The sequence below is a fragment of the Dermacentor andersoni genome, chromosome 11 (genome assembly GCF_023375885.2).
Source record: "Dermacentor andersoni chromosome 11, qqDerAnde1_hic_scaffold, whole genome shotgun sequence".
Taxonomy (NCBI): domain Eukaryota; kingdom Metazoa; phylum Arthropoda; class Arachnida; order Ixodida; family Ixodidae; genus Dermacentor; species Dermacentor andersoni.
In genome coordinates, this window is record NC_092824.1 from 6,246,830 (window position 1) to 6,273,038 (window position 26,209).

General features: G+C 51.8%; 1 protein-coding gene across 4 annotated transcripts in view; it reads left to right on the forward strand.

Annotated features, from left to right (window-relative positions):
• LOC126517426 (latrophilin Cirl-like) overlaps positions 1 to 26,209 on the forward strand; it is a 433,187-nt gene that overhangs the window by 312,125 nt on the left and 94,853 nt on the right. For 3 of the 4 annotated variants that reach the window (XM_055064486.2, XM_055064483.2, XM_055064485.2), the window contains 2 exons: positions 2,798 to 2,993; positions 23,405 to 23,511. In XM_055064486.2, the coding sequence (XP_054920461.1) occupies positions 2,798 to 2,993; positions 23,405 to 23,511 (303 nt within the window). Of the gene's footprint in view, positions 1 to 2,797; positions 2,994 to 15,152; positions 15,260 to 23,404; positions 23,512 to 26,209 lie in introns of all 4 variants that reach the window. The other variant, XM_055064484.2, reaches the window with a different exon arrangement.

Consider the following 26,209-nt stretch of genomic DNA (forward strand, 5'->3'; position numbering starts at 1 on the left):
CCCGATGTGGGGCTGGGGACTCCACATACAAAGCGAGTCAAGGTGGGGGAATGACTTCGTGCATATTTATAGCGACCCGTCATAATTATGTAGTAAATAAATATTCATTTATTGTGCATTCAGTTATGCTACGTGTCTTGATTAGAAATATTGAACCTCCCGCTCGAATTGCATGCACAGTTTAATTATTGGGTGCAAGCATCACAACGAGGAAAGAAATAATCTATCCCAATCACTACCGAAGCGCTCCACTTCAGGCGTCCTGTCAAACACGGCAGTGGCTGCACCAAAGTAGTCGTCCGAGGTGACGCATTTCACTCAGAAGGGAAATGGTTGCACTACAGGAAAGCACGATGTTTAGTTTAGCTAATAGTCGTTGTCTATTCCTCGCAAACGCCGCGCATTAATGGAAAAAACAAGTGGCGTTCACAAACGCGTACGCCGTGCCTGAAGGGGTTACTGTTGCTATGATTTATTTACTTTACAAAAAAAGAAATATTATGTTACCGCATATTGTGTCGGCAGTCGTCTTTAATAATGTATTAGAACGATGTGTGTGTTTTGGTGCATTTGACGATTCAGTTAGAAGCCGGCGATGCTCGTGCATTTCATACATAATTGACTTGCGGCGCAACGTCAGTTATTTATCGTTATGTCATTATCTAATGGTCGTTATGTATAAAGAAATAGGCGTTGCAACTAAATAGCACAGTTGCCGATTCCGATACTTCCTCTCACACGGTGGCATTACATGATTGTTCGCGGTACCGTACTTACTTCACTGTGTTGCGCCCAACGCACAGATAACGGGCATTCAGACGTGCTGTTATAACACAGTACTGCGCGTCCACGGCTGCTTCTATGTGGGCTTCGTACGTCGACATCGCAATAGGTTCCACCGAGGCTCTTGTAAAACGAGCGAGCTTTCTTCTTCTTTTCTTTGTTTTCGCTGACTGCGATGAATTGCACACTCGAAGAGCCGATTGCTCAAGCGCACGCCGCGCTTCATTCCCAGGAACCCTTATCGAACACGCAGCGCTCTCCATAACGTGGCGTCACGAAAAAAAAAAAGAAAAAAGGAAAGCACGATTACGTATAGTACCGACACAAGAGCACGGTCACGGAAAGCCCTTCCGATAGAATTGTTCCTTGAGAGTAAATTTCAGCCAAACCGATGCCGGCCATTGGCAGCTGCGCGAATGAAAATCTCTTGCCGCTATATGTATAGGCTACGCGTACTGGAATCGAATCTCGCGGTGAGCACTTCCGGGCGCGTCCAGCGCACGGCCCCGGATCTCACGTGCAGGCCCCGGTGACGAGGCAACGGGAAAAATGCATTGCTGGGCTTCTTTGCCGCGACTATACGGCGCGGTGAGGACACGGAGGACACATTTTGACGTCAGCAAGCCCCACAACGCGCTCAGCGGTTTTCGCGCCTCTGGCTGCACTGGGCCTATCCGGCGCATTGCCGTGTCGCGCTAAACTCGTTCGTCGACGACGCGAGGTGGGCGAGAGAGAGACGCGTTTAGTTCGCCCCGGCGGTCGAGATTCTTTAGCCGCGGAGAATGCCGCAGTACAGCGGGAGGAAGCTTCTGCGACGCGCATTTTCACGTCTCCTTCTTTCTGCGCGCGTTGGTGTAACGCCACTACGACGGCTGCTGCATTATTTTGATTCTCGAACGGCACTTTCGGAGCCTGTGCTGCGCGGCACTTGCTTGCCGCGAAAGTTTGCACGCCTCCCTCGTTTGCCGATATTCCTCGAGAGCTACGACGAGGCGCAGAAAAGTTGGGGCGCGTGCGTCACGTCGCGAAACCGCGCTCGTCTTTTATCGCGAGAACTGCGCGGAGTGTCGAGAAACGAGCGCCCTCCGGCGGGCCTTGCTTTGCCGGCACGGCGCGTGCTGAAAAGGCGCTGTGCGAGGACAGCGATGCTGGTGTCCCAGAGGAGCGCTGCTGCTTTGCTGCGCAGTCCAGCAGCATTGTTCCGACAATTCCGCGAGAAGTTAATGTGACCGCAGTATCGCGTTCGCTTTCTGCGCGCCATCCAGTGCGCGCAAGACGTCCGCGACCTAGTCGTTTATAGCCTAGGCCGTGCTGGTTGGCTGCATTCTACATATCCTTGTGCGGATATGTTTTAATTCACATGCACTATAAGAAAAGTTTACACCCTTTGAGCCGCATCTTGCCACACAACAATAAACGTGATCTGTCTTGTCCGCATTTCCTTTCTTTAACGGTGCGAGCCCTTCAGTAACGAACGGCATGCGCGTTATCAGCATGGCATAGCATTGCCGACAGGAAAGTAGCGGGCGCGGCGTTTTCAAGAAAGAAAACGCAAGCAAGGCGGATGACGATTATTGTTGTGTGGCAGATATACACCCCAAAGGGTGTAAACTTTTTTTAGTGTAGTGCTATGCGGGATGCGGGACATAGCGCGATAACGCGATGGACCCACTTCTCCGTTAATCGTTCTGTTCACAGTGAAAAAAAAAAAAAAAAAGAGAGGGAGAAGAACAAAGAGCCAGTGCGTACCAGCCGGCCGTGCCTTAAATTGCTCCAGTAGCTAGGACGTTGCCGAATTTTGTTCGCCTTTAGCGTACATTTGTGCACGTCTGGCCCTCTGGCACACTCGAGTGTTTTGGCACCCGCAACTTCACCCGCGGCACCCGCAACTTCAGTTGGCAGTATAGAATCGATGCCTGCCCGACTGACTGGCCGAGTGCAACCTGTGCGCAATGTCGACGGCACGCAGCACTGGTGCAGCAGCAGCAGCTCACGCGCCGCGCTTCTCGTGCAGGTGGTGGCTCCCTCTACAAGACGGCGTACGCGTGCGAGGGCAGCCAGCTGGGCTTCTCGTGCCCCGAGGGCCAGCTCATCTCGCTCATCCGCGCAAACTACGGCCGCTTCTCCATCTCCATCTGCAACGAGCACGGCACCCTCGACTGGAGCGTCGACTGCAAGTCCAACCGATCCTACAACGTTATCCGAGACAGGTGACGTGCCTCCGTCTTGTCGCGCATGCCCTTCGCGACCCTCTCGTGAGAGTTTATTATGCAGAGCAACCACGGCGTCGGCAGAGGAGCGCCGAAAATTTCACGCTGTATAAGAAGGTCCAACCTTCGGCTCTAGCGAGTTGCAGGTCAACTGAAATATCTGGATGTTCTTCCTTTTAAATGTATTTTTGCCACTCTTGTTGACCTTCGCGGCAATTGTATTGCTTAAGAGGAAGCTTTAGCTCGGGTGGTCCTATCTAAATACATGTAAAAGGGGAATTCGTTTTTCTCGGCAACCACTGCACCAAATTTGACGAGGTTTGTTGCTTTTAAAAGGAAAACTTAAAATCTAGTGACTGTTGGTTTCGAATTTCTGATTTAGGTCGTTAAATTTTTAGTAAAATTTGACAAATATCGGAAATTTTCAAAAAAAAAAGAAACTATACAGTTTACAACTCTGTAACACTAAAACGAAAAATGATAATACAATTCTTTTAATTGCATCTAATAGCACATCTAAAGTGGACAAAATTGATATGCTATACATGAATCTAAAAAAATTTAGTAATATGGAAATACAGCTTTTGCAGAACCTTTGTAAACAACGTAACAAGTTCACTTAATATATAAAATGACATATCATATCTGTCCGCTTTCAATGGTCTAATGCATGCCGTTTACAGAACCGCGATATCAGTTTTTCATGCAGAGTTATGAATTTGTAAACTTCATCCTTCTATTTTTTTCGCACTTCCGAATTTTTGAAAATTCTTTTAACAAGATCCAGGACCTAAATCGAAATTCCGCTTCCAACAGTCACTAGAATTTAACTTTCTCTCTGAAATGCAACAAACTTCATTAAAATCGGTCCAGGGGTTATCTCAGAAAAACGTTTTTGCGTTTTACATGTATTTGAATAGGCCGCGTCGGAGTTGGGCCCGAGCTAAAGCTTCCTCTTAATACCTAATATTAGTGACGCGCAGATAACGCAACAAGCAACCGCATACAGGGATAATGTATGGCTTCGCTGGAGTTAATCACATTTATTATAAGGGACGGTAGTTGCCTGGTATTGATTGTGTACCACCCGTTATTTGCACGAGCTGTCCACCAATTCGCAAACTCAGCGCGAAATGATGAGACGTGCGTCCTGTTTTGTCTCCCGGTTTGTCGCTTGGGTTTACAGTTTTCAATATCTGCGCATTCACTGGCACGACGCACACTGCTCTTTCTTTCCTACGCGTTCGTCCATGCCAGGGGCGGCGAGTGAAGATAGAGAGTTTTAGAATAGGGGCCCCAATAGTTTGGGGCCCCAAAGAGCTTTGCGGGTGTTAGCGTTGGGGCACGTAGGAGTGAAGAGTTTTAGAATAGGGTTTCACGGTTGCGGATAGCGTCTTGCGCTGACAGCGCCACTACGGCGTCAAGGAAAAGCTATTAGAAATAATAAAATAAAATATACCATTCTATGATAGGAATAATGATTTTGACTTGCGTGAATTCGCGTTTAATTACAATTTAGAGGTTATATTCTTCAAGCAGCAAACAATTAGTTGCGCTTAGGTTTGAGCAAACCAACTTTACTAGCCTTCACCAGCCAAGCTTAGCCGCATTAGGCCTACGAGCCATAAAATCCACAATCGCATTCAAGATCAGCGGCGTCTAATGAGTCAATCTTCATAACACACGCTAGCTGAGAGAAAGAGATAACCGCAGTCACTTCGCCTAGCTTGCGAACTTCACGCGTTACCGCGGATCGAACCCAGTTTTGTGCTCGGTTAGAGCCGTCGCTTCGAGGAGTGCCGCCATATTTGCCGACGCAAAGCTTTTGGGGCCGCTATTTGGGCTGCCGCTAAATGGATGAAATAGCGTTCCCAACGCAAAACCCAAACGCAGTTTGCGTCTTGCGCATGCGCAGTGGCTTCGACGCTATTTCTTTGGGGCCCCAAACGTTTTGGGGCCCCAAACTCTCTAATGGCTCCCCTGCTTGGAAAGCTCGACTGTTTCTTTAACTTATAGAAAACAGATTAAGCTATCGTTTCGCCATCAGATGCGTAGCAGAAGTGAGGCACAACTTGGGACCTTATGAGGGGGCGTACCAGCCATTCGCATTCCGGTCAAGACGGTCGCAGCAGAGCGATGTGAATCGCAGTTTGTCAAGGCTGTGCACAACTGTCGCATAAGCGCACGTGCGCCGACAACGTCCGGGCTGACCGCAGCTGAAGTTTCAAAAATTTAAATTTTGGCTTTACAGGCCCAAACCGCGATACCTACGTGAGGCACGGCGTATTGGGGGACTGCCGTTAAAGAGTGCCGACTGCCGATGCCCTCCCGCACTGTGTTCTCGCCGCTCTCCCAGCGTGGAAAGGAGGCGCGCGTATCCCGAAGGCGATCTGCGATGGCGGCAGGGCGATGCTGAGAGCTCGGCGAGCGCTGTGTCCTCGACCCTTCGTCGGGTTTGGGGCGAGAGGCAGCGCGAAAGCGGACCCGCTCGCTGTTGCATCCCGAAAGCGGTCGTCCTACGGGACAGTGTTCTCGTTGGGTGAAATGCCTACGCATTTGAAAGAAAATTGAATTCTTGGGTTTTATGTGCGAAAAACCTCGACGCGGTTATGAGGCGCGCCGTAGTGGGGAGCTCCCGAAATTTCGACTACCTGGGCTTCGTTAAGGTGCACCCAAGGCACGGTACACGAGCGTTTTTTTTTTTTTTTTTTGTGCATTTCGCCTCCATCGAAATGCGCCCGCCGCGGCCGGGATTCGATCCCGCGACCTTGCGCTTAGCAGCGCAACGTCAAAGCCACTAAGTGGCGGGTCGCAGCCGAAGCTCCTCTGGGAGTGGTGAGCGCCTTCGCGCGAATAAATGTTCATTCCTCCGCGCTCACGACACATCGCAGTCGATCGGCGAACCATACAGCCCCATTCCAGAGCTCGAATTAAGATTTCCTGTGCCTCGAGACCTAAAGGAAGGTGACAGGAACGCCCAAGTCCGCACGGCTGTTACACGGCAAAGAGCAAGAAAAAAAAAACGCTTCCACTGACTGCCTCTAATAAACGTCGCCGTGTTTACCCTCCTATGCTTCACACGAATCAGCTTCTGGCAACGATGGCGCACGAGGGAAACGGGAACGAGTGAAGCGTGCGCGAAACGTGCAGCCCCGGTGGCCGCTCGTTTGTTGTCATCACTGCTGTCGCTATTGTTCTGCCTCATGAACGAACACGAACGTGCAGCGGAATACGCCATTTACGCGACGGCATAATGAACTCTGACGCGGCATTTTATAAAGATGCACTTGTGGGAGCGTTTTGTACAATGTGTGGGATCGCGAACGTGGTCACGAACGCTTATCGCGCTCTTACCCAGTTTTGTTCGAAAGATCTCCTCCGACCTCCCTGGCAAAGGTGCCACTACAGCGGTCGGTCAAACCACACGCATCGATCTTGTGTGACGTGCACGGGGCGATACCGTTGGGTGCGCGCGTATGCACGCTTCATTCGAGGAACACAAAGTGGCCAGACACAGTCGCGCTGCCTTCGTATGCGGACCGGCGACATGCATGCGTATGCGTACAGCCGTACGAAACGAAGCATTCCCTTCTGGCGCCGCTGCACCAAAGTATCCCTCCGAGGTCGGCTCGGAGCCCCGCTTTCATTTTGAAATTCCGCGCCGGCAGTCCACATATTTCACACAAAATTGAGAGCGGCGACTTCGCGCCGCTGTATATGGACGCGGTTGTCACGTGCAGCCTTTCCTCGCCGGCGCACTTGAATTATTCTCTCGAGTGGGTACACAGACATGGAAGACCAGCTCAGAGCGTTCAATGTACAGAAAAGGCGAGCTTTTAGGTGCGGGGATATTGCATTTACGTGCGCCTCGAGAGAAGACCTTAATGCCAGCCTAGTACACTGGCTGAGGCACGCCACGAGCGATTTCCCCGAGGGAGCGCCATCAATATGTAGAGCTGCCGATCGAGGATCCCTCGCAGCGAGACGCAGCGGTCAGCGGCTGGTCTCTTCGAAGCGATAGTTTCGACGTCACCAGAGCATTTCCCTGTCGCTTCCGTTATAACAAAGTTTACTTTCTCGAGAGCTGAAAACTAAAATAAAATAAAGGCGCCCGGGAAATGTGCGTTCTCTCTCTCTTTCCGGTTCATATTTGCCCATTCCTTGTCAAAGCAGCGAAGGGAAAGGAAGTTGTCCCGAGACCCAATCGAAAGTTCCATCTGACGTATATCGTTATAGACCAAACAGTGGGAGGCGGGGGCGGGAGGCAAGTCTGCGAAGAGTGGGTAGTCGGAGCGGGACTGGCGGAAGCCAGCAATATCGCGTCTCAAATTGCTCCGATGCGTGTCCGCATGACGTCGGGTCGATATTGGCGCGTATGTAGTGCATGCCGCCGTTTGTCTCTTTCTTTATTTCTTTGCGGTCGCGCCAGTTGGTCTTTCATTTTATCGTCGCGCGCTTGGCCCTACTACGCTGTGGGGGTTCTTTTGTTGCGCCGTTCACTTTGGGAAGTGCAGGCTTGTGGCGAGCCGGCCTCTGTTGGTGCGTGGCGTAAGGCGGCTCCCTGAAGATCAATTTGGCGAATAAGATGGGATGCGTCCATTTATAGGAACGAGAAGGAAATAACCGGAAAAGGCGTATGTTTAAAAACAAAGAAGTTTGAGTAGAAAGAGAAGCTACGTGACAGCACTGTTCTGGGGCTTAGACAGAACATGATGCCGTGTCATTGCTAAATGGGGAAAAAAAAAAAACATGAACAGAAAACCTGCTCATATGCCACTTGCGTTTACTTGAGCGACGCATTGAGGTTGCGCGACCACAAAAATGCTCGCTGATAGACGCAGGTACACGATAATCATTTCCTGTTTTGTCTCCGTAAATGATTTATCTATCGATTGCTTTTGTGTCAAATGGGAAATAATGGTGAGTCCCTAGTTTCTCCACAAACACTTAGTTGTTGAGTGAGTAAAAGATGATAAATTTTGTTGATAAACGATCACCTAGTGACAGTGTTCTTCTACCGTATACTTTGCAAGCAGGTAAAGTTAAATGAAGTCCGGCTGGGGATGTTGGAAACGATAGGCCTCCGGCTGCTCTGCTCCACACGTATCGCGTATAGTTTGTGCCTGCATATTCGTGCCGTTTGGACCCGTCAGCGTCGAATAAACAGGATCAAAGTTTGGTCGGGCGTATCTTTCAGTCTGCCCTTCTCCCATATAGGGCGGCTGCAATTGACGTGCTATGGCATCCAGCGTGTTGTCGTCCCCGTCGAGTTCGAAGTGAACATGCGCCTCACAAGCGCACGAGTCCTACCGCATGCGGCAAAAAATAGTTTCCAGTTTGGGCTATAGCTGGCAGCGCATTCGCGTGATATGTGCAACCTGAACGGTCGGTGCTTCCCGTGCGAGGACGCAAACGTCGGCCTCGGGTTCTCGCCCGGCATCCTGCTTGCTCGCGAGTGGACGCAGCCGCCGTCGCTGCTCTTTTGGCTGAAAGTCAGACGTCGCGTCTCTTCTGGTGTTTCGCGCTGCGGGATCGGACGCATTGCGCGCGCCCTCCTGGCCGTCTCGCCACATGAACCCGCGCCGCGCATTCGACGGCGGGCCCTCCCCAATCGCTGGTCGAAGCTCGGCGGCGACCGATAACGCGTTCGCGAAAGCGTGTCACGGTGCGCAGGAACCGAATCTCGTGACGTCACTCGGCAGCGATGGCGCCGTAAACCACGACACCAGTCACGAGAGATCGTGGCGTATAGACTGAGTGAACGCTCAGGCTTTTCTTTATTGTTTCTTTCTCCCTTTTTACGTCCGCCTCGAAATAACCGAGAATGCATCCCGAAGTGCGAGTGAGTGCGTCGCCGAGACCTTTCTCGCTTATCTATAGGGTGGCGTTGAAAGGACCACGCAAGGCGCTCAGCGCGTTCGAGTCGTTACCGTTGCAACTCCGGTGGTCCCCCGGCTTTCTGCGAGCGCAGCGCAGTGTTTCAGTTCTGGCCGCCTCTTTTGCTCGTCGTCCGGAGAAGCATTATTCCGTGCACCCTCGTGTAGCTAGACAGGTGCTTCCGTAAGGCCTCCCCCTATACTTTAGTGATTCACCACAGAGTTCTCCAATCGTGCTTGCTGCGAAACTCCCCATTGCCGGTATATGTTTGGGAATGCAACACGCTGATTGGCCAACATTTCGGAGGTCTCCCGAGTGTGGCGGCACCTGTTGGTGAAGCGATAAGCTGCTAACTGGTAATATTGTTTGTGTTGCGTTGCACAGGGCAGCAAGCGTCGCCGCATTTCGCAAAGTAAACATGCGCTGCGATGAATGTTTTTTGCGGCCTAGCAGCCGTGGCGGCACACTAATCACTCCTGATCATACCCAACTGCGCGCGTATAATTCGCGACTGTCTTTTAGGCTGCCTTACATACACAGAACATCTACCTCTCGGAAATCATACACTGCAAACTCATTAGCACCGGCCTAGCGCTCTTTTGCCATATTTGGCCCTTGCGCCAAAAACACCACGTTCATCATCACAGCGTCTAATTGTTGATGTAATGCGGTCCGGTGGTTGGCAAAACTATTGAGGCGTGCGGTATATGTGCACGTTTAGTGTTCTAGGCTTCGCTTATACAGTGTTGCGGCAAACATTTAGAAGCTCTTGTCGCCGTTTTTATCGCAGTTCTGATGCCTTCTACACACCTTAAAGATATGCACTGGCGTTGTGCCAGCGCTGCTTTCTTTTTTAAAGCGATAGCTTTACTTGCCGCCAACTTGCGATTTCGCCGTGGCGGTGCTCCGAGGAGGCACATGACGTCACAACGCGCGCAGCCTAACGCATCGAAAACACTCGCAATGCAGACGAGAAACGGTGCATAATGCGAATTCCACTTCATTCGCTTTTTAAACGTTCATTAGTGTGGTCATTTGTTCATTAAACGCTCGTTATGGTGGCCAGCGGAGGCTGTGCGCACTGGAAGTTGAACTGTTTTCACAGAATGGACATGAAGCATGCATAACGCAGTCTGCCAACGCAGCAGGATGCTTTCAACGGAGAACCTGGGCCTCGTGCTGCTAGCGCGTCGCCTGCAAGCGCTAGTTCCTGTGTGTGTGTGGGGGGGGGGGGATTCCACGACCAGAGCACGAGAAACGAAGAATCACCGCCTGCGGCATCACTCGCAAGGGACAGCAGGATAACTGGCACTGCTCGGCGCTTCGTTCTCACCGTCGGCGCCTCGTAATGCGGTGAACGTCAGAGCGCGCACGCTACCTCGCTGCCGTAGTATGGTCTCGTGACCACAGCTATATAGAGACCGACGAGCGCGACAGGTTCCCTGTGCCGTCACAGCGATCGGGTGCCATCGTTCCCGTACTGCCTTGCCTGCGATGCCGCGCAAAGTAACTCTACAAAGCGGAAGCAAGTCGCGGCGACGACGCCAGCGCCATGCACCGTTCGTAGTCTATGCACTGTGGAGGAGCCAGCTTTATGGGAGCAACGAGCGTGCAAAGGCGCTGCGACAGCGGAAGCTGCAGCAGCCGTGTGCTTCTCTCTCGTTGCTCAGAGGTGGCGCGTCGGCTTGCTAACCTCGGAAGCCTATGGCCAAGCCTATATAGCCTATGGGCATGCGTGGGTTTCCCAATGGAGTTTCACGACTGGTGTGATTGAAGAACTCTGGCTCGCTAAGTATATCGCGGTGTTTCTTTCAACTCGATGTAAATAACCGTGCAAGCAGTCGGACAGACGTATAATCGATAGTTATTCTCGAGAACCTGTACAAAAAAAGAAAGAACCGAAGGGGCACGCAGGAAAGTCTGCTTCGGTGAGCATTGGTTCTACTTTCCCGACACCCTTCACGTCCCGTAAAGGAAGTGATGGAAGTCGGAACGGCTTCCCTTCATTTTTCGTCCTTTTCGATTTTTCACCCAGAACTCGTGCCATTTTTTGAAAAATCGTCCGTGGTCAAGTAGGAGACGATTTTTCACCCTCGAATGTCCGGGTGTCGGAGCGGCCGCCGCCCTCTGGCTCGCGTCTTCATCGGACGCTTCCGGAGCAGACGACATTTTTTGCCGATGCCGAAAGCGATTCCGCGGTTCCTCCGTTGTTTCTCTTAATGGCAACTTCGGCAAAGCGAAGTTCACTCAGACCTGTTCTCACTGAGCGCCGAGTGAACGGATCTATCAATGATAAACCAGCCGTCGCCTTGACTTGAGCCTGGATGTCGTTGACGCTAGTCGTTTTTAGGACAGAAGGCCCTTTTGGCCGTTATTTTATTGTTTTCTTCCGCTGTCTCTAGGATTAGCGGATGCAGTTGGATGATATATCGCGCGCCTCCTCGTTTCAAGCACGTCGAAAAGACGGGATCCTATTCGTGGGTGAAGAAGCCTCTGAGCATAGGCGTTCTTTGCACAGTTGTGTAGAAACTGCTTTCGGGTCTGCTGATTAGAGCAAAAATTTATTTCGACGATCAGCACCTCTGCGGAGGGCCGCTGACAAGTTTGCGATAGCGCGGACAGGCTTCTCCACCGGGGCGGCGACGGTCGTCTTTCCGGCCTGCAGGAGGAGGAGGCTGGTAGACCCAAACTGCTGCCGGTCTCGGCTTCCGCAGGCGGAGACCGCGATACAAAGATACCCGTCTCCGACATGCTCCCGTGCGGCAACGCAGACGGCGTGGTCCGGCCCACGTACACCCGCTTGTACGAGATCCATTTTTCAAAGAAGCGCGCCCCACCGGCCGTCTGGGTCGACAACGCGGCGCGCGCGATAAGCAGCTCCTGCGGCCGGGCTCGTTCCTCTGCACCGAGACGTGTCGCATGCAACAGCGCGGCCACTCACGCATAACTCGCGTATCGCTTTGGTTCGCACCGAATGCAGCGTGTGCGCCGTTACAGCGACCTAAATTGCTATGGCCAAATCAGCTGCGTGTTCGATGTTATTTCACCTAAACGGCATCCTGAAATCCGTAGACATGATTTTCTCAATTGACACCCGCAAGGCGTGAACGCAGTAAGACAGTGAGCTCGTATCCCCCCGGGCCATTTTGCTTTGCAGTGCGGACTTGCGCCGGACTGTTGCGTCGAGCGAAGCGAAAGCAAGGCTGTCAGAAAGAAGCCGTTGTGTTCCGCCTGTTTTGTCTCGGTCACGGGTGCCATTTCCGGAAGACATTGCCTTCAATTTTCGCCAAACCGCGCTCGCTCGTAAGGAACATTTCGCGCCCTTCGCCGAAGCTCCCACGTCGACGGCGCCTCGTCTTAGGAGTTCCGCTTCGAATTCGCCCTTCACAGCGCGTTGTCGCAAAGCCGACCCGATTGGACAGCTGACACGTCGGCCGAAGGGGCGAGCCGTTCATTCCACCGTGTCTTTCCCCGTTTCCTGTGTTTCCACTCGCGCCTTTCGCGGCCGCTTTCTTTCGGCACAGCCCGCTGCTTTTCTTTATCGCCTCGCGTGCACGTCTGTCAGCTATGCCACATTGTTGCCCCTAGGTTTTGCTTTCCCCGCGCGCTCCACTGCAGCGCGGCGCAGCCCACTGCTTGCGAGATTGGCTTTCTCACGCACAACTCGCATCGCGACCTCGGGATTTCATTTCGCTGTACTATGCACCCATATTTGTATTGTCTTCGCAGTCGTCTAAATGCCAACTTCAGAATGATCCGCGTCATTCTTTTTCACAATTGACTGCCTCTGTTTTTACTCGTAATTTTTGCCGTCCGCTTTATCTGCTAATCACAGTCTAAGAGAAACAGCGTTGTGTGCGCTTACGTGGTCTGAGCGCAGTTCGAGTGTGGGTTTCTTGCGCGGTGTTTTTTTTTATTTGTTTGTTTCCACAAGCAAGGAGGTACATGGTTGTGGCGGAAAAACAAGGGGAAGGAAGTTGCAGAGAAAGCAGCTTGACTGGCCCCAGGTTCCGTTTACAATGGCAGCAGCAGGGCAGGTGGCAAACGTGTTAAGGGAAAAAGGGTGAAGCCTTCCACAAGAAGAGAAAGCGCGCGGAAGAAGCCCTCTTGACTGACGTTAGTGCGGCACACCCGTGAGTGGAGTGTTAAGCAAATGGCTGATCTTGAAGATAGTAAAATTTATGGAAACGCATCAAGTACGAGACGAAGTGGTTCGGTCGCACCGGCGTCGCCCTATGTCCTCATTCATTTGAGAGATATTACGGTGTATGAGCTGAAACAGTCGAGAAGTGTTCGAGTTGGAGGTAGGATATGAGCTCTGCACGTGCTTCGCCTTTTCGTTTTGGGCACGGAGAGAGAGGGGGCGTGGATGCTAACCAGAAAAGCGCCTGGTCGACTGGGGGAATGGCAGCGAGAAAGGATGCCGCCCTTCTGTTCGCGGTGTTCGACTGGGCCCACGCGCGTGGCGGACGGCGACGCAGATGGGGGCACGCGACGGTACTATTCACGTGAGGCGCGGGCAGCCTTGCCTGCGCAGTTTCCAGTGCCATGGTCGGGTAAACGAAGAAAAGAATTTGCGCAAGGAAGAAAATTGAATGGCTGGCCGCGAGCGTAAGACGCGTATGACGTGTTTGCCCGCTTATCGCTAAGCATCTTGGGGAAATTTCACCTTTGAAAATTACGCCTCTGCAGAGTTGCAGCAGGAAATACATCGTGCGCAAGTTTATCATGCGTCAAACGACGTAGACCTTCCGGAAGGAATGGTGTCATTCCTCCGGACTGTAGTGACGCTGCGCGGTTTCCGTCCGTCAGTTGTCCACTGTTTTCCGCCGCGTATTGTTTGGGAGCTTTCCAAAGTGGATAGTGCATAATTTCCGCGTGTAATATGGGCTCTGTCGGTTAAGCCATTACGATGTTGTAGCTTAGGAACATTCTGTCGTTACAGAAATATGTCGTCCTAGATTCGCCCACACTACAACGATGTTGACTTGTTGAAACGATAGTGGCCATGCGAACACTAGTTGGAAGGAACTCGCGTAGAAGCCGAATAATTTGCACCAAGCTGCGATCTTCCCATTGGTCAGCTGTCCCGCTTACGGCCTGCTGACGGCAAGGTCTTTTGCAACGCCGAATAATGACTCCCTGAGCCTGCCGTGCGTAATCCATTCAGAGAACTCCGGAACAGATCTGTCGGCTTACGTCACCGACAAGACAGGTGTGCACACCCTTATGCAATGAAGGATGAACCGTTTGTTCATTAGACTTTAGCAGGCGACTCCTAATGAGCAGGCGCGTTAATGAGGGACCAAGGTTACGAAGTATAATGACTTCCCCGAGTTAATCACATTACGGTCACAGGCAAGGTCCTGTCTGTGCTGAGAACAGAAACAAAAGAAGAAAGCACAACTCAGCGGCAGACCGTGCGCTGGTGAACGCGGGAGTTCCGCAGTCACTCACAACTGCCACATATTCGGAAAGTGAAACTACGGTGTGTTACGAAATTATCCTAAACGACGCGCAGCTTCATTGTAGATGGTTCTTGCAAGCGCCCTGTGGACAGTTTAGCGTTTTTTCGTGTTGGAGTCGCCCGTTTTGGAACGAGCGTTTGCCCGCAACCGACATCGGGGAGAGTTGAAAGTGTTGTGCAATGCCGTCTTTGCGAGTACAGTTGCTGTCATCCCATGTTATCAGCTGCGCATTCACCCCTCTTTTTTTCAGCAATGTGGACTACTGTTGATGCCTTTTCATGTCTGATGAGGCCAAGTAATAGTGGGTACTGTCAGAGAAACGATTATCTACTAATCGTTTTGCTGAGTTTGCAGCGCATACTTCATCTCTCATGTGGTACACATTGTAGACAGAGCTCCTGACTGATTCTTTCTTCTTCTTGACTGAAGTGCAAGCCCGTGGTACAGTTCGTCTAATATTATTTTTCCGTACCAATTAATAAAATGTTAAATGAATTTGTAATTGTCACTCGACGCAATTTTCACTTTTTCAGTTGCCGAAACATTATGAATTCAAATTGCAGTGCAAACGTGCTTTAAAAAAAAGATATCTACGCAGACTTTTTCAGGCATCACTTGGAGTTTCTTTTGTAATTACCCTTGGAATGTGAAGCTTGTCCCCCATGCAAAGGAGTACTGCCAGATAAACTGTGCATCAAAAGAATCCTCTTTCAGCGATAGGTGGACGCCACGTGCATTGAAGGAGGAACGTCGTGTGTCGCGAGCGCTGTATGCCATCAGGGAGCCAACTAAAGCTGTGCCCTTTGACCTGCAGATGTCACCTGAACAACAGCTGTCACGTTCTAGTGGAAAGCCTGACCTTCGGTGACCCCTGTCCCGGCACCTATAAGTACTTAGAGGTGCAGTACCGGTGCCTAATAGGTTGGTTCCCTTGACACAGTTGCTCGCCGTCGGATCATCGCCATCACCTCTTCACGGACGCTTGTCCGTCTTTTCGCCTCCTTTGGTCTCCGGGCAGAGGAGCGGCTCCTTCGAATACTAACCGCTGTTTTCGTGCAACGCTGTAAGGACACTAACCGAGGACTGGGCGCGAACCGTTCTTCGCCGCGTCTGCTGGTGTACTGTCTGCATCCGAGTATAGCGCACTTTCACGCACTCGGACTGGCCAGGATGCCGCCGTCGTAGGCCGGAGGCGAGAAGGATAGCCGGGAAAAGGGCCACATTTACAGCGGCGCAAAACTGGTTGACGATCGTGGCTTCTGCAGCTCGCGTTAATTTCTGCTCTGTTAAGGCATGGAGCTTCTAAGGCTCGCAAATACTATTACAAATCGAAACTTTGAGTTCGACATTATGCGTCCCGTCCCGTGAATATTTGTGGCGAAGCTTGCCCTGCATTACGCGCCTTGTCAATAATACCGACTGAGGTTGCGCATTGCCGCTGCATGCACGTGACCACGCGTCGCTACACACGCGCCAATGTGGCGTTGGCAGTAGAAAAGAGTTGATGAGAGAGCGAGGCTGAATTTTACCCTCGGACAGCTTTTCGTCTATTTTCTGTGTTCGAGCTATGGGGCACACTAGCAGCACCCGGCGTCGGCAAAACCCGGCAGCATTCGATGAGAAAGCTTAAAACAGCGAACACGAGACAAAGGGCAGGAAAACGACACCTCGGCACCGGCGTTGCTTATCGCAAAGGGCATGTCGCCGATGGAGAACTGTGGCGTCGTGCGCGCAACGGCAGTCACCGTATCGCAGCAGTTCGTGCCCCCCTCGTCGACACATACGCCGCGTCCTCGAGGGAGCGGTCGAGGCCCCACATAGCGGCGCGCAATGCCGGCTATAAGCGGCCCTCCACGTCGAGCCATCTGGAAACGCCGGCGAACTTCCACCCATTCGGACCCCCTGTTACCTCGATAAGCGCTTCGGCGAGTGCGCGTTCATTAAACCCGGCGCCCGTCTTCTAATTCCTTTCGCCCGCACGCGGCGCTTAAGCCCTTTGCGCGGCGGGTTACGCCTCGTTTCAACGCCGGTTCGAAACCGTTACAAACTACCACGCACCGTTGGACGCCAGCGCTGCAGCTCAGTCCGCTTCCTCGGTGGCTCTATCCGCGCGCGATGAAAGCAGCTCGGCGCCCGCTGGCGGTATTTTGCTAAAGAGGCTGGCGGCGACGCGACTCGTTCGATTAGCGTTTTTCCCAGAGCAGTGCTTATATTATATGTGCACCGACGGCGCTTTGTTCTCGACGCTGTGCCTGGGTGTGCAGGCGTTGTACTCAGCCGCAGCTCTTGGTGCGGGCGTCGGCGAGTTGCGAAACGCGGCCCGAGTTCGAATGCTTGCGCCGCAACCGGAAACAAATGAGCAGCGAACGCGGCGCTGCGCGAACAACGCGGTGTGCGTGACTGTGTGTGCACTGTATAGCGCATGCTCGGAGGCCTTTCGCCGCGCGCGCTCTGCGGGATCAGCAGCGCTGGCTGCGATTTTCAGCGAGAGCGGCTCGGGCGCCGCCCCGCACGCCCTCGTTCTCGAGCCGCACACGCAGGTTCCGCGATTGGCCGGCTCATCTCCCGCGCGGTCTCATCCGACCGGGAATCGCTCGGCGGCTGTGCACGCTCGATAGTAGTGACCGGCCAGTTGAAGCAGATGCCCACTACGTGCTCGCACGCGGAAATTAGCTGCCATTGGGGGAGGGAGTGCCGGTCATTCGCGAGCGCCGTACACGCGGTAACGAGAAATACACACGCGCACACACAGAGTCAAAAGTTCACAGGGATTGTACACGTAAAGGCGACGTGTGCAAAATCTAGTGACAACATGCTATTTTAATCTCACGAGAAAATTTTTCGCTTAAGGTTGTTTTGTTGTCTCAAATTTCGTGATGAGGCTGCATTTCTTTTTTGTTCGTTCTATTCCATAAACACTTCACGTAGTAGTTCGCGTGGTTTCCCGGGGATTTTATTTGCGACAGGATGCAGTAGTGACCCTTGTGGCAGTTTGTTTCCCCGATGGTGCGGCCTGAGTGCGCGCGACCACCGTCTTCACTTTTTTTGCCCGCCATGCTAGCAAGCACAATACACGTCCTTTATTCAAAAGACAACCTTCTAAATACGGGATCTGGTGGATTAACATTACGAATATTAATGCGACGGATGACCGCTCTCTGTCGCCTGTGTTATAGCGCGTGGTTCCATTATCCTTAATGCATTCCAACCATCGTTATCCTTGCCATGCAGATCGGGAGAAGAAACCTACGGCAATGTAATGTCTTTTTCCTGGATTTAGGATTGAAACACCGTTCGCCCGTGGTCTCGCGTAAGAGCCTGCACAGACTGTCCTCGGCGATCGACGGATGTAAAGACGATGCATGGAGCGTCCTGTTTTGGACGCCCGTAGGGGCCCTATAGCGTAAAACTATTCCAATATGTTTCTATTCCAATACAAAGGCCGAGCGAAACCGACGGAACGTTGCCCCTCAGGGCGACCGACCGCGGGAGTAACACGCGCTGGAGTTGAGTAGAGACCTCCCGCTGAGAAGACGTCAGGGCCCGCGTCACGGCGCCATTTAGTCATGGTGTCGTTCTGCAGGCGACTACATGAAGTTGTCTCTCTCTCTCTCTCTCTATTCCAATCTCCTGACGTCAAATTTCCGTAACCACCGACGCAAGCACCGGGCGGTCACCCACAGGGTTGTCTGTACAGACCAATCAAAAACGCTCCTCGTCCATAGGAGGTCACTTTTGTTTGCTTGAAACGCGAATAACATTGCCTACACTGAGCGGCTTCTCGTATCTAATTGGCTGACAAGAGGCGAGGAGAACGCTCAAGTGGAGAGCGATTCGCTGGGGCAGAGCCAGTGCACTGAAAATCGATAACCGGATGAAGAGGGTGGTGCCCGCGTCTGCGATTGGTCGGCTTTCCCTTACTTAGCATGTGGTGCTGGTCGAAAATTGCGGCGGCATGCAATGGAAGCTTAAGAATGACGCTAAAACTGACCCTCAGCAAAGAAGAGTTGTCAGAATGAGGCGGTAAACGCGCCGAAAGTGCTCGAAAACGTTAGACGGCCACGCAAGAAGTTTTATTATTCGCAAATACATCCCTGCTCTCCGGCAGGTGCGAGTAGTCAGCGTCTCAGCGATTGGCGGCAGCCATATTTTAACGCGACAGCGTTAAGGAACTCGTGTCGCAGGAAAGCCGGTGTCGTCGGCGTTGGTGTCGGCGTCAGCGGCGTTGGCCGTGAGCGATAATTACCAGAAGGCACTTCATAAATAAAAAACATCTTGCAAGATGGGCTGGTCGGAATCGAACCAGGGTCTCCGAAGTTTGAAACGGAGACGCTACCACTCAGCCACGAGTTCGCTCCTTCAGAACGGGACGAAATCGCCTCTAGTGAGTGCGGTGTTGCGCTAGAAACGCGCCGTAGAAAGTTATACTGCGGTATATATCGGTAATTATGGCCATGTAACTTACAGAAGTCGCAGTTTCTCGAGTAGCGAAGTACGTTTCCGCTACATTTTTTCTGCGCACACGCAGAGCCATCTTGCGGCAAACACAGAAGACCCCCTCCTCGCAATGTACGGCGCTGCCCCGACACGTGGCGCGCCAATCGCCCCATGATCGCGTCCGCCTTCATGGCGCGTCGGGGCCCGGCTATCTGTGCCGATCGCGACGTTTGGCTGGCGTAGCGCGTTGGAGTAGGCGGTGCGAACGGGGTGCGATAACGCTATCGCGTTCCACTCTTGAAGGCGAAGCTTAAGCGTCCTCCAAATTTTTGTCGTAATTATTGAGATCAGCTGTTTCTTTTCACGCTGCTAGGACTACAGACACGGCGCCGAGCCGTAAAACTTCTAGTTGGCGAATGGCGCCACACCATTAACACTGGTGAGACTTTGACGATGCAGAACGCTGTAAAGGCCTAATTGTTCACGGCATCATTAATTTGCTACCCCGCTCTAGCATGGTACCTGATGGCGGTATACCGAGCAAATGGCAAGTAGATGCCGAGCAGACGCTGTGCCGCAGATTAACATTTATGAGGGCGTTCGCCCTTACTACTTGCTAAGGATGCTGCAAGGTAACTGCGGGGAAAGCGTACAGTTGAAGCGAAGCGCTGCTGTCGCATCCATGTAGAGAGAGAGAGAGAGATGCAAATGAAAGAAAGGCATGGAGGTTATCCAGAGTAAAAACCTCCGGTTTGCTACCCTGCATAAGGGGAAGAGAAAGGGCAACTATAGATGGAAAGAAGAGCGTGACAAAAATAAACGCGTGAAAAAAAATGAAAAGGGATGGAATGGGATCATGCTAGTCTTTCTAATAGGCCACTGCCACGTAAAAAGGTCAAGAAGGCCTTGACCGACTTTCGATGTGACGGCAGTTCAAGTCGCATTCCAGGACTGACTGCTTTGAAAGTGGCCTGTCGTCAAGGAGTGCGAACGCGGTCGCTATTGACAGCCGGTGCGCGCTGTATAGAGGACAGTAGCAAAGTACATGTTCTATAGTCTCCTCGCCGCCGCAGTGACTGCAAGGCGTGCGCTTGTCCATACCGACTCGGAAGACGAAAGATCTTGCGTAAGCGACACCATGCCAGAGTCGGCAAAGTACTACTGTCTCGAGTCGAGAGAGTCGAGATGGAGGTCAAAGTCCAAGGAACGGGTCCAGTCGGTGTAGACGTCTGTGCTTCAAGCTTGGTGTGTTCTATAAAGTTCTGATGGCTTCATTTGCAAGCACACGAATTTTCATTGCAGCGTCTCTTCTTTAGAATGGTATGGAGTCTTGCAAGCCTTTCTCATGTGCAGATCCTGCTGCTGCGTTGGCATGTTCATTGCACATTATGCCACAGTGGCTTGGAATCCACTGTAACGTGATGTCGTGTCCTTGCTCGATGAGGTGGTGAAGCAGCAGTCTGATTTCTAGAACTAGTTGTTCGTTGGGTCCGCGGCGTAAGGCAGAAACCAACCAATGAATAGCAGCCTTGGAGTAACTGAACACGCTCCATTTCTTGGGCAGTTCATCAGAAATTACACGAAGTGCACAACGAATAGCAGCAAGCTCCGCGGCAGTCGATGTAGTTTGGGGAGATAGTCGAATCTTTACGGTGGAGGTTCTTGCAGGAAAGATCACCGATCTTGCAGACCCATTCACCGTGGTTGAAGCGTCAGTAGAGAGAGAGAGAATGAAGGGGTAAGGCAGGGAGGTTAACCAGATATGAGTCTCCGGTTTGCTACCCTACATTGGGGATGGGGGATAGGGGTTAGAAAGATGACAGAGAGGAAAACGGTAAAAAAAAGGGAAAAAGAAAGAAGCGTCAGTAAACGAAGCTTATGGTCATGGCGTCAAAACATATTTTCGTCAACGCACAAACCATGTATCATGTACCGAGAAGATGGCAAGCAGACCCTGAGCAGACGACGCGGCGCGGATGAGCACATATCGAGGTGCATACGGCCTTTCTATTGGTTAAGAATTCGTGTAGTTTCCGGAGCGCTGCAAGGAACAACTGAAATAGAGTATAACTATCGACTCCGCAGGACGCTTTCGTGGCAGGAGAAAGGATTGGGAGAGCAAGGGAAGGGGGAGAGAAGCCGGGATGGTGTTTAAAAGCCGGTGGCGCATCTCCGAGGAAGCCGAGCGTGCTTCGGTAAATGCGTGCGGTCAGCCAATTTGGCTGCCCGACCGGCTTAATTTACTGGAAACCGTTGGAGAGCGCGTCGTGTGCTTCCAAGTGCTCGGCGAGGTGAAGGAATGGCCGGCGTTTACACGAGGCGAGCTGAAGTGTCGGAATCCCTCCCCAGTCACACGTTGTCGGCAAGCGCAGCGCGAGAGGCGGCGCAGTGTCGCGGCGATGAAAGCGAAGGGATTTCGGGAACCCGGAAGGCTCTGCCGGGCTCAGAGTGCGGACTCCGCAAGTGCAGCCCGACCGAAGGGCTCGGGAAGGGGTAAACAGAGCTGCGAGAACAGCGCTTTGAAGCGAAAGGGGGAGCGGGGTTTGCGGGGATCTTGCTCCCAAATCCGGGTTAGATTTGGGCGAGGCGCTTCCGCGCTTTGTCTATACAAGACCACTTGTGGTGGGATCCGGCTCAGTACTTGCGGGCTGACGGGGCTGATCTCTTCTTTCCTGACGTGTCTGTATACCCTCTGTATTCTCCCCTCGTACCTGTAAGACTCGTCTTTCGGAACCGCGCCCTGAGGAAGGTGAGCTGCCTACAGCTAATCTGTGGATCCCCGCGTCTTGCCGGGCGCTGCAGTGCCTATGCCGCGAAAACAAGCGGCATTTTCTTTACTCGCGTCAGGGGTTGGACATCCCCGGTACGCAGCTGGACGTGAAAGGGACGGGATTAGAAAAGGTGGCGCAGCAGAGGGATCGTGCAAGAACGAATCAATGCCTGTAGATTGGCCGCGAGATTCAAATGTGGTTTGTCTTGGCTTATAATCTCGTGCTTGAGCTCGCGATTGCGGTTCGCTAGCTCGACCGGGAATGAGTGATTGTCAAACGCAGACGTGGCCCTCGCGGAAACGAGCGCGCTAAGCAACTGCCGCACTCTGACAGTTCAAGTCATGGCTTCACAGGATCGGGAACAATAGGCGTCATCTATAATAGCCAGCTCGTTCAAAGGGTCAGCAATTTGCACTGGCCAGTCTGAATGTGACTTCGAATGGCGCACGAGGACGATGAAGTGGTTTCTGATTTAGGGTTCGCTCCATGGCCTTATTAGATGGATGAAACGAATTTGAGCCGTGGTATACCTTTTAAACGTAGGTCATGCTCGTTTGGAACTGCGATCTCCTTTCCGAGCGGTACGACAGACGGAATAGATTCGCAGGCTGTCGGTATTTATCACATATGGCACAGGTATGTAGCCGCGAACGCGGGCTTTCTATTTTACAGCGCTTCCTTCGTGTTCTTCTTATGTCGTGTGTGTTGCGCTATCACTAGCTTTATTTTTGATGCAACATGTACTAACCGGCCCAAATTGGCACTTTAGTGCAGTTTTTTATTTATTCGTTCGCCTTTCTCTCGGATTGCAGCTGATCGCCGGAGTGCACTGGGAGACCTTGTCCGGCGAGAAAGTATGGTTCGCGAGACCGACCTGTTATCACCGTCTCTCGCCGGCTTCGGTGTCACATATATGAGGGGCGTTCACGAAGTTTGCACTGTCCGTGCCATAAATTAGCAACAGACGTACACGAAAGGCATCCAAATGAGAGGACGTGTGTCTAGCTTTAGCAAAATAGAAAAATTATGTTCTACACAGAACGGTGAAACACCTGTGGCGTCAAGTCAAGAATGGCCGGGTGCATCGGGAAAGTTGGTTGAAGCACGACCAGGTGATCAACTTTCTGCGTTTCATTTGACGGATACAATTCGATGCATATTGCTGCCGAGGTGTGCCTCAACCGCTCCCCGGTGTACGGTCACGGTCGCCGCATAACGGGAAGGCATTGGGGAGGGCATGGCTTGACAAACGTTCTGTCTTAATCGTATCATTTTATTTATTTGTCCGCTTCCTATGCTCTATACGATGTGGTTTACAATACGGCCATACCTATTTTAGGTGCAGATTTGCTGAATCGCAAAGTTCCTGCTTTAGTCTATTTTTTTTTTTATTTACTGATACGTGGCTATTTGTGCAAATGCTATCTGGCCCTAGCTGAATCGAAATTCTGCTCAACACCATCGGCTGAATTCGGCCTTCAAATATAATTCAAGTCATTCAAATGGACTCGGCGGTTTTCTGCTGACGGCAGTTTTGTGTTTCACACGTTACTGAATAAGGTCAGCATACTTTGCTCCGAACTACCTCCATTAGCTAAAGCGCGTCGGCGGGCTAGCCGACTAGGGCTCACGATCACAGGTGCAGTGGCACTGGGCGTGGGCGGAGAAGGAAAACGACAGACAAACAGCGCCAACTCTCGAGCACAGGTACCTCCTCTGCATGGTGGCGTGATGCTCGAGGTTCCTGGCGAGATTGCGTGCACTACGCTGCGTGTCGCGAACGTGTGTGTGTGTGTGTTTGCTCGAACGTGTCGCCCTTTTTTTCTCTCTTCCGCTTGCCCGTCGTTCCCCCCGGAAGCTGTGGTATGAGGAGGAAGTGCAGTCTTCCGGCTTCGACCGATGTCTTTGGTGACCCCTGCCCCGGTACCTTCAAGTACCTGGAAGCGCACTACCAGTGTATTGCAGGTACTGCGGGAGGCTCCTAGCGAGCACTGCTGTCGACTCTGACCTCACGCGCTCTTGCTCCCCCATCTCCCGCGGCGCCCTCCTGTCTGCATCCTTCTCTGCCTTGCCTTCGAGTGTGTTTCGCATGCTTCACTGAACCAGCCACTCTTATCGACACAAATCGAACTGCACGGAGCGAGCACAGCCAGCGTGCGTGAATATTCGCGACAAAATTGGTGGCGTACGTGGCGTCACACTGGCCGAGCAGAGAGCGGGCGAAGGGCGCACGAACACTGGTGCAGACACCACGTGCGCCGACCGACAGCTGAGCACTTCGTGGCGGTCTGCTGGACGCAATGCGCGACTTACGTGGATGAGTCATTTTGAAGCCGCGGTGCATTTTTCGTTCTTTTGTCTGGGTCCAAGGAAAACAAGCAATTATCTTTTGCTTTCTTTCTTTTAGTATTTGCAGAATCCCCTGTAGTATCCTTGTTTAATGACAGTGTTCAGATGGGGAATGCAAGCTTGAGAAGGGAATTAAGTCGCACTGTTCATTTTGCCAACGCGTGCTCCAGAAGGGATATCAGCGTAATGACTTGCCGAGAGTGATCGTCGGCCGTCGGATCTGATCACGCTGCTCGAGCCTTGCTTTTGTCTGTCGTCGTAAAAAGGCAAATCACTCGGGGCCGCTCGCATGCTTACGAGCTTTGACGACGATACGTATTAGGCGTGCACTCTGATTCTCAGACGCGCCTGCCTGCCATGGCTAGCGAATCTGTGACAACGCTCGCGAAAGTTCCGATGCAACGAGCGCGTGTTTTTGCCCTCGCGGCAATAATGTGAGTCAGGGCGACTCAGCATGCGCGGAAATATGTTTCAAGAAATATTTTACGTGGTTCAATAAGGATGCGAATTTGGTTGAGGGAGCTGTGCCCCTTGTACGACCACTTTTTTCTGATGAGCAAAACGAGAACAAGGTAAAAGCAGGAGCCATCATTTCGATAAGTGGACTCGTCTTTTTCAGGATGAAAAAGGGAAGTCCTGAAAGGCCTTGAAGAAGACGAGTCCTCTCGTCGAAACCTTGGCTCCTGCTTTCACCTTGTTCTCGTTTGGCCATCGTTTCGAATGTCCATCTGTCGCCTTCCCTGTGCTTTCTCTTTATTTCCGCTTTCTCCGATGCGATGCGAAGATTGCCATGCGATGCACCCCGCTTGTCTTTTGCACGTTGGCGAGTGCATCTTGTGCGATACTCGCGCGTGGCCGTTCTTTAGCAGGTCGAGCTATCTGGTGGTCACTGCAGGCTTTCCTGCCGCTCAATCCTGTCTGTAGCAGACCGGCTGTGTCAACAGTCGTCAGTTTTAGTCCGATGCGCAATGCCCTGCACCTTGATGCATGAGACTGAATTCACCTTACGAAACAATCTTTTATTTGCGAAGCGCCTGCCTTTTGTGTCCTTTCTTTTTTTCCGTGCGTATATTACGTATTTGCAGGATATTGTCGTAAATATTTTCTCCGGAGTGGCTGCTCGGGAGAGCTTTCGACATCCGCCGATGTCCTTTTGCGAAGCCGTCCCGTGCCTCTCTTAGGGCGCCGTTCTTCAGCATGCGGCGTTCACTTAAACGCACTCGAACGATGAGCAACATAAATCCGTTGTTCCCGGGTACCGCCTAGAATTAATCAAAACATCCTACCGGCATACTCATGTGCTCACTTAAGACGCGTGCAAGAAGTATGTTTCATATAAGTCAGATTGGTTAGGTCACTAAATCACACAATTGTTAGTCTTGCCAAGACCATTTTTATTAGGTAGACACGTGCCTGTTGCGTGCATTTTCGGCGTTGGTCCTATTTTCCGTAATATTGTTCATGTGCGAAATTTTTCCTAACGCCTGCTCCCAGTGTGGTCGCCTGCACGGCGCGAGGTTCTTTTTACGACGAGTATGCCTCAAACGCCAAAAGATGCAAGCGCGCCGGAAAGTTCGGCGCCGTAAGGGTCCAGGCGCGTAGCTGGAGCCAATCGAGTGGTGCGCTTCCTCAAGTTGACACTTTGCCACTCGAGTAGTGAGCATGGAAATAAATGCCTCCTGATTTGCACTAGGAGAGAACACGTGGCTGCAGCGAACGTGGCTTGTGCTGGGAATTTCGCATTAATAAACCTCAATTGCCTCAAATGAAAGGAACATAAAAGAGCAAATATTCGGTAAAGTAGATATGCTAATAACTTCCTCAATAGCAATACGAACAGGCTTACTCGCGATTTCGCAGCTACCCTCGTGAAGATTTTCACGGCGTTTTCTGTGGCATAGTTAAATGTTCAGAATACTACGTTGTAAGTCAACAGAGGACGTATCCCGGTAGTCTTGCGAGTTCTTTAATAGTCAGAACTGTCGAAATACGATATAATACGTTGAAATTATCGACACCACGCAATCAAGGCCCCTAGTCCAAACTCCAGCTTGCGAAATTCCTTGTTTACCTGTTGTTGACCACTTGACATGACACAGCAGCTGAGCTTTCGGCGTGAGGGTTAAAAAGCGGACTCTGGACCTTTAGCCTCTCCTTTAATAAAGCGCGTTTTTCTAGCGCGTTAGTTAAAATGGGGTTGTGGAATAGTAGTTTACAATTTTAAGCTGCTTTAGCGTCGCTCGTCAGTGCCCGCTTAATGTTTGCGGAGTTCTAAGGATCGAGCTGGACGCCTGCGTATGCTATTTTGCCTCCC